Source organism: Mandrillus leucophaeus, unplaced genomic scaffold, assembly GCF_000951045.1.
Source record: "Mandrillus leucophaeus isolate KB7577 unplaced genomic scaffold, Mleu.le_1.0 Scaffold130, whole genome shotgun sequence".
Taxonomy (NCBI): Eukaryota; Metazoa; Chordata; class Mammalia; order Primates; family Cercopithecidae; genus Mandrillus; species Mandrillus leucophaeus.
Genome location: NW_012101255.1, coordinates 2,861,502 through 2,870,201, shown reverse-complemented (window position 1 = coordinate 2,870,201; position 8,700 = coordinate 2,861,502). Strand labels below are relative to the sequence as shown.

General features: G+C 40.9%; 2 protein-coding genes across 3 annotated transcripts in view; one reads left to right on the top strand and one right to left on the bottom strand.

The window, feature by feature from the left end:
- Positions 1-1,330, bottom strand: part of SERP1 (stress-associated endoplasmic reticulum protein 1) — a 63,069-nt gene extending 61,739 nt beyond the window's left edge. The window contains exon 1 of one of the 2 annotated variants that reach the window (XM_011972768.1): positions 1,040-1,330. The gene's annotated coding sequence lies outside the window, so the exon portion shown is untranslated. The remainder of the gene's footprint in view (positions 1-1,039) is intronic. The other variant, XM_011972767.1, reaches the window with a different exon arrangement.
- A 67-nt stretch (positions 1,331-1,397) lies between these two features.
- LOC105534097 (selenoprotein T) overlaps positions 1,398-8,700 on the top strand; it is a 44,662-nt gene continuing 37,359 nt past the window's right edge. The window contains 1 exon segment of the mRNA XM_011972769.1: positions 1,398-1,599. Within this exon segment, the coding sequence (XP_011828159.1) occupies positions 1,463-1,599 (137 nt within the window). The 5' untranslated portion in view covers positions 1,398-1,462.

Genomic DNA, 8,700 nt, shown 5'->3' with positions numbered 1-8,700 from the left:
GGTAATTAATAAAGATACAGATTTATTTCTTACAGTTCTAGAGGCTGAAAATTCCAAGATCAAGGGCTCCACATCTTATGGAGACTTTGTGTTCTGTCGTCTAATGGAGGAAGGTAAATGTGCAGGAGAGTGCAAAAGTGAAAGAGCAATAGACAGAAATCGAAACCTTAAGCCCTTTCATAATTGGCATTAATCCATTCAAGCCCTTTCATAACTGGCATTAATCCATTCATGAGGGTGGACCCCTCCCATAGGCCCCATCTCCCAACACTGTTACATTGGGCATTAAATTTCCAACACATGCTTTTCGGGGGATATATTCAAACCATAGCATCCCTCTTGCTGCAATTAATAATAAACAAAATTGTTCAATTACTGGTGTGTTCCTGGTCTTAAAAGTTTTTGACTTGTTCTAAAACACACATCAACCAATGACAATGTATAAATTTAATTTTGATTCTTATTTTAACAAATGAACAGTAGGAAAATAAGTAGTTATTGAGACATTTGAACACTAATACTAAGCAATTACTATTTTTTAAAGGTGAGATAATGATACTGTGGTCATTTTTTTTTTTCAAATAATAGTTCTTTTTTAGAGATATGTGCTTAAATAATTGTAAGCCAGGCATAGTTGCCTGTGCCTGTATTCCTAACCACTTGGGAAGCTGAGGCAGGATTGCTTGAGCCCAGGGGTGTGAGGCTGCAGTGAGCTATCATCATGCTACTGCACTTCAGCCTGGGTGACAGTGAGACCGTGTTTAAATATATAGAGATGAAATGATATGACGTCTGAGATTTGCTTCCAAATATGCCCAGGAAGGGAAGAAGTGTTTAGAGATATAGACAAATCAAGAACGTCAAAACGTTAGTAACTGTTAAAGCTTGCTAAGGTAGTTACTCTATTTTTGTATAATATACGTTTGGAATTGTTCAAAGGTTTCTTAAAACTTATGTTTAATATTCTTTTAGGAGAAAGCAATATTGTAAGATCAAAGAAAAGGCCATAAACAGGGCACCCCAAAAATTTCAGCATTACCATTCTGAGGGTCAGGAGTCTCCTCCCTCCTATCTGCCAACACTTGAATCAGGGCTGTCAAGTAGGTGTTTCCAAGTGTCTCAGGCAGATAAATGGATAAACTGCAAAACTGGATATAGAACTCAAATCTGCCTCATACATGGGCCCTGTGACACCCCACCAGCTCCTTTGCTCCCTCTCTTCCTTTCTCATGCCGTCCCAGAGTCTTGCACACTACCAAGATGGTGGTGAGTCAGGACAGTGAAACAGGTCGGCTCTTCACTACAGTAGTGTGCGCAGGCGCCGGACCGCGCAGGCGCATTACGGCTCCCCTCCCCCGACCTTGGCTGATCGCGCCTGCGCAGTGGGGAGCAGCTCGCGCCTGGGCTTTGGGCTGGCTGCAGTCTCAGTCTGAGGGCGGCCGAAGCGGCTGGCTCAATTAAGATGAGGCTTCTGCTGCTTCTCCTAGTGGCGGCGTCGGCGATGGTCCGGAGCGAGGCCTCGGCCAATCTGGGCGGCGTGCCCAGCAAGAGATTAAAGATGCAGTACGCCACGGGGCCGCTGCTCAAGTTCCAGATTTGGTGAGTATGTGCAGGGGGCCCCGGCCACCCCGCCGCGCCTGTGCTCGGCGCCGCTGGGTACGCGAGGCCCCGGCTTCGCGGCCTAGCTGGCTGCATCTTCGCTCGCCTCGCAGAACGGCGCGGGCGCCCTTCCACAGCCAGCCTTCTCGCGGGCCCTTTTAGAGCGGTCAGGCTGCCCTCCTTTTTCAGGTACAACTGCTCACTTGATTTTTGCCTCCTAAAACAGTGGGAATGGGGAAAGAGGGCGCGAGAAGGTTAAACGCTGAAAGGCGAAGACGGGGGGACACCTGTTAGTACGGAGGACCTGTCGGCGGCGTCACGCCATAGCCACCCCGACTGCCTGCGGAGATGGAGATGAGTAGGCGCCGCGTCAGCGGAGGAGCGCCAAGCATTTGTCACTCAGTTCACTTTTCCTGCCTTCTTTTCCGGGGTTATGTTGGGCGGCCTCGCTCCCTGGCTAGGTGAAGGTTAATTCGGGTCGTTGGAGAGGATCCGGGAGTGACAGACGCCGTTTTTCTCCAGGACTTGCTGGGGGGACTGTTGAGTTTGCGAATGGGGCGTCTGACAGCTGGAGGACGTGGAGGGCAGGTCTGGGGATGCTGGTTCTGTTTGCCATTTCCAAAGTGTCAGAAAAGGAGCACGTTGTTCTTCTAAACTTTGACAGTTCGCTCGCATTCACCCCTCACCTGCCTCCCAGGAGTTGCCTGCTCTGGCATCTCGTTCTACCTTTCAGTTGTCTTGTGTATTCACAGAAAAGATCTCAGCAGTTTTCGACAGTGTTCTTTAAATGATTTTGTTTTTAACCTAATCGTTAGGAACAGGGCAATGATGCATTTTATACGGTAAGGGAGGTTGCGGGTGGGGATTGAAAAGCTCCAAAGATTGGGGGAAAAAACACCAAAATTGTAAAATTATAGAAATGAGAATCTTAAACCCCCAAAGGTGACATTTTCTCAGGATAAACTGACCATCCCGGGATAGCCAGATTAGTAAATCATCAGAGTCCTGATACATCGGAATGCTGGTGTTGGCCATCATTCACTTAAACCCTTCTTTTAAGAACTTCATGTATTCGTATATTAAAGTTTAGATTTTCTACTTCTCCAACTAGCTTTTTGCTTACTCACTGAAGACCAAGCAAATCTTTAAAATAAATTTTAAAAATCAGTTTAAGGTGATGTTTGAGTTAGAAAATAAGATGGTGAGACTTTATTTTTGGAGTAAAAACTAAAAACATTGCAATTTCTTCTGAGTAAAAACAAGGCCTGGCGCGCTGGCTCATGCCTGTAATCCCAGCACTTGGGGAGGCCGAAGCTGGCGGATCACCTGAGGTCGGGAGTTCGAGACCACGGGAGTTCGAGACCAGCCTGACCAACATGGAGAAACCGCGTCTCTACTAAAAATATAAAAATCAGCCTGGTGTGGTGGCGCATGCCTGTAATCCCAGCCACTTGGGAGGCTGAGGCAGGAGAATCGCTAGAACCCGGGAAGCGGAGGTTGCAGTGAGCCGAGATCGCGCCATTGCACTCCAGCCTGGGCAACAAGAGCGAAACTCCGTCTCAAAAAAAGAAGCAAAAAACCTCCCTGTACGGTGTACTATGTGCCTAAAATATATCATCTTTCATGTAATACTGCAAATGGGAGGATGGTTTAACTATTAACTTTTTTCCTTAATTTTTAAATTAGAAGGTAGTAATCATTTTACCAACCTAAAGATTAAGTGTTGTGATACTTACAGATTTAAGTAGTTTAAAAACTGCAGTTTTCAAATTAATATAATTTTTCTGTATCCTACTTTATCTCTTGGTTGCATTTTTGCTTTTCCAAAATATCACTTTTACATTTGCTTGTTTTGGAACACTTGTCACAATGATTTACCAGGTGTATCTTCCACCAACGCTATTCATAGCAAGGTTTTCAAAATGTGTAAACAAACGTAGGGAAGGGCATTCAGTCCTTCAAATACACTTAAAAAAAAAAAAGTAGTAAGCACTTCACTTGAACTTTTGATACTTTGTTTTTCTTTGTTTTTAAGTACAGACCTGTCCCAAAAGCCTAATAATTTTTACAGTCACCCTGAGCATGTTATATAACAAAAATACTTCCATTTTAAAAATTATTTTTATTTTTCTGACACTATCCACCAGAGATCATTTTTTTAAATCTGTAGATGGGAAATAACTTTATTAATATGACCCACCAAATACATATCACCTTAGCTTGTTGTTTGTTGCTTTTTCCCCCATAGATTAATCTGTTTGTGGTAAAGTGCATATTGGATTTCTGGTTTTGCTAGAATCTTTTGACATTAATTTGCAAGTTTGTTTGAGAAAGGACAGGAAGCTAATACATTTGAGGATAAACGTGAGAATTTTAAAATTCCATTTGAAGTCAGCATTATAAAATGCAGTTTTTCATTAATTACCACTGCTAACAGTCAAAAGAGAACTATTTTACCTTCAACTGACTGTTTCCCCTCATATTGATCATGAGTACTTTATCAAAGATAACTATACCTCAATATCTCACCTGGTAATTGTACCACTTTTGCAATTGTTAGTCAACAAAATAGCACACAGTGCTGAGAGATCAAACTTGTAGAGTAACTTACCTATTCTCGTTTTTTTTTCCTTTCTTTCTTCCTTTTTTTTTTTTTTTTTTCCTGAGACAGAGTCTCTCTGTGTCACCCAGGCTGGACTGCAGTGGCATGATCACAGAGCCTTGACTTCCTGAGCTCTGATGATCCTCCCACCACAGCCTCCCAAGTAGCTGGGACTGCAGACGCGCATCACCACGCCCGGCTAATTTTCATATTTTTTGTAGAAACCTGGTCTTGCCATGTTGCCCAGGCTGTGTGTAATACCTGCTGTATGCCAGGAACTAAATATGCTAAAGATGTGACCATCTCAAGAACCTATCAGACTGGCATAGTATTACTTGTGTATCTGAGTATTTGGTTTATTGTATCGATTGAGCAATATAATTAGATACTTTTGATTATGTTGGCTTCATACTTGGAAAAAATTTATTCCACTTATTTGGACGTTTAACATTTAACATCGAAAAAGGAAGTTCTCTAATCAGAGCTTAAAATTCCGTTGTTTTTGAGACAGAGTGTTGCTCTATCGCCCAGGCTGGAGTGCAGTGGTTGGATTTCAGCTCACTGCAACCTCTGCCTCCCGGGCTCAAGCGATTCTCCTGCCTCAGCCTCACAAGTAGCTGTGATTTAACATGTAATCAAATCTGTATCATTGAATTAGTTGCAGTTTAAAGAGATTATTGGCTACAACCCATTACGGTTAATATTTACTTGAACATTTGACAATTGATTTGCTGAGAATAGTAGATTAAATGAAATTGAGATTTCAAAACATAAGTAGAATATGGCAGGATTTTCAAAGTTTTGTTAATTTGAGAATCTACTGCTGTAATTTTAGGACAGCCAACTTCTAAATATACTTTTAAGAGGTAAATGAAAAACTGTTACAAAAACAGGTTTTTATTTAAATTTACAACTACTCAGCCTTGGCTTTCATAGTAGGACAGCAAGAAAATAAAGACCAAAGGCTGATTTGGATGTTGACACTCATCAAGATTAGTAGTAAAATGCTGAATTGGAGAAATTGTGAGTTACAGAGATCATGTTGGTTACTTTACTGTAGACTTGATATTTGCATATTCAACAGATATTGGAGCACTTACTCTGTGCAGGCACTTTGCTTCCTGCAGAGAATTCAATTCAGTACTCTCATGGACTTCACAGCAAGAGCAGATGCAGCCATTAATCCATGTACTGACCACACACATAAAATTCAATTTGTGAATTTTATGTGTGAATAAAGATTATGTATGTGGTGGTATGAGAGATAGCTAGTCGGGATCAGGGAAGGTTTCCGTGAGGAAATGAACTTTGAACTGAGATTCGAAGGATAGGATTTATTTGGCGAGAACTTTCCAGGCAATGGGAGTAACACGTGCAGTGTTCTTATAGTAGGAAAGACCACAGTTTTACCAGAGAAGCCTAAGCCTACTGACCTCAGAGACCTAAAAGAAGGTGCCGTTAAGAGCTTGAGGGTCTGGCAGGCCATGCTTAACAAAGACGGTTTGGTTTCCTTGTGGAAAATACATTCCAGGAGTCAAAGAATAGATGGGAAACCATTTAGGGTGGCTTTTGGAGTTGTCCAGGCAAGAGATGATGGAACTTGGAAAAGAAAGGAGGTGGTAGAAATAGAAAGAGACGTATTTGAAAGATCTTTATGTGGTAAATTTAACAGCTCTTAATGATGAATTATATGTTTGTGGGGAAAAAGAGGTGGCATGAAGTGAGAGATGTCAAAGATGATGCCTGAGTTCTGTGGTGACGCTACACCATTCACTGGAATGATAATTAAAATAAATGAGTTCTATGAATGTTTTTGGTGGGAGGGAAGGAATATTGACAAGCAGCTTGGAATTGGTGAGGAAAAAATTTTGTTGCGTAGGTTTTAGCATGAACTGCTGATAAATCAAGTCCTGTAGTGATGGGGACATATTTTAAATTTTTGTTTATGCCGTTTTTTTTTTTTAATGCCACTTGGAAATTTTTTTTTTTTTTTTTTGGCTACTTGTCATTCACCTCAAAGGTTAGAGAGAACTCCACCAAGAGATACGGAGAAGAAGCTTTACAAACTAAGGGAAGAGCATATGCAAATGAAGCCTGATTTATCATATGGGGGTGGGGACAGGAAATGAGGAAAGCTGAAGTCCCCTGATCAGTTTAAACACCTAGCTCAGTTTATATGTTGCTGTTTATCAATTAATTGCTTTTTACTGTTATTTTCATTATTGTCTTTTTTTTTTTTTTAAAAGACGGAGTCTCCCCTCTGTCTCCCAGGCTGGAGCGCAGTGGTGTGGTCTTGGCTCACTGCAAGCTCCGCCTGCTGGGTTCACTCCATTCTCCTGCCTCACCTTCCCGAGTAGCTGGGTCTACAGGCGCCCGCCACCACGCCCGGCTAATTTTTTGTATTTTTAGTAGAGATGGGGTTTCACCGTGTTAGCCAGAATGGTCTCAATGTCCTGACCTCGTGATCCGCCTGCTTCGGCCTCCCAAAGTGCCGGGATTACAGGCGTGAACCACCGCACCCGGCCTCATTATTAATAGTGTTTAATGCTATGATGAGATCTTTGTTAAATAAGCCTTTGAAACTTTCCTCTCAGCTTTAAAAAACGTGAAAATAGCTGGTTATGAAAATAATACATTTTAGTTATAAAAATAAGTAAAAGGAAGACAGTTAAAAATCCTGTATAATACAGTAGTATGTGTCTATATAGTCTTCTTAAAAATGATTCTATATAGGCACGTACTATATGAAATAATTTTACATAATTCATAGTTGTATGCTTTTTAAAAAAATTGCCTCTCACCCTCACTTATGTTTTCATGTCATTAAATACAGATTTGCATCAACAGGCATAATATTTATTGGTTAACATTTATGTTGGCCCAATTTTTTTACAAAATTTCTTTGCCAAGATGAATATGGTGTACTTGTCCAATTGTTTCCATAAAATAAATGCATAAAAGCAAAATGTTAATACAAAAGGTATAACATTTTAAATATTGACATAGTTGAATTAGTTAATACTCCTACTGGAAGATCATAAGGTGGGTTGTGTCACACGCATCCATGTGAAGAGACCACCAAACAGGCTTTGTGTGAGCAACAAGGCTGTTTATTTCACCTGGGTGCAGGCAGGCTGAGTCCGAAAAGAGAGTCAGCAAAGGGTGGTGGGATTATCATTAATTCTTACAGGTTTTGGGATAGGCGGTGGAGTTAGGAGCAATGTTTTGCCGGCAGTGGGTAGATCTCACAAAGTACATTCTCAAGGGTGGGGAGAATTACAAAGAACCTTCTTAAGAGTGGGGGAGATTACAAAGTACATTGATCAGTTAGGGTGGGGCGGAAACAAATCACAATGGTGGAATGTCGTCAGTTAAGGCTATTTTCACTTCTTCTGTAGATCTTCAGTTGCTTCAGGCCATCTGGATGTATACATGCAGGTCACAGGGGATATGATGGCTTAGCTTGGACTCAGAGGTCTGACAGGTTGAGTTTTTAAGATTTTTCTATTTTGTTCCACTATAATCAGAGAATGACGTTTACTGTTTCTGCTTATTGGGTTTTCTTTGTGACCTAACAAACATGGTCAGTTTTTGTGAATGTTTTGTGGGCTGCAGAGATAAGGTATTTTCTATAGGAAAAAAGCTTTGATCTGTCTATTAAGATTCATCTATAATGATACTATTCAGATCTGTAATTTTAATTTTTTCTACCACATTACTTTTTCTCTTTAAGGCCTCGATAGGTTTTTTAAGAAAACTTTGGTAAAAAACGCATAACATTAAATTTATTATTTTAATCTCTTCTGCGTGCACAGTTCATTAGTGTTAAGCATATTTGTATTATTGTGCAACAGAGCTTTAGAATTTTTTCATTTTGCAACACCTAAACTCTGTATCCACTAAACATTAATTCTCCCTCTCTCCTTCCTCCCAGCCCTTGGCAACCACTTTTCTACTCTCACTTTTTATTATTTGGACCACTTTATGAGTGGAATCATACAGTATTTGTCCTTTTGGCACTAGCTTATTTTGCTTAACATAATGTCCTCGAGTTTCATCCATGTTACAGCAAACGGCAGGATTTCCTTTTTTAAGGCAGCACAATAGTCCATTCAAATCTATATACCACACTTTGTTTATCCATTCATTGATGGGCATCTGGGTTGCTTCCACCTCTTCATTATTGTGAATAATACTGTGATCAACATGGTGTGCAAATGTATCTTCAGGATCCTGCTTTGAATTATTTTGAATATATACACAGAAGTGGGATTGCTGGGTTATATGGTAATTCCATTTTCCAGGAACCTCCGTATTGTTTTTCTTTTTTTTTTGAGATGGAGTCTCGCTCTGTCGCCCATTCTGGAGTGCAGTAGTGCAATCTCGGCTCACTGCAAGCTCTGCCTCCTGGGTTCACGCCATTCTCCTGCCTCACCCTCCCGAGTAGCTGGGACTACAGGTGTCCGCCACCACGCTTGGCTAATTTTTTTTTTTTTTTT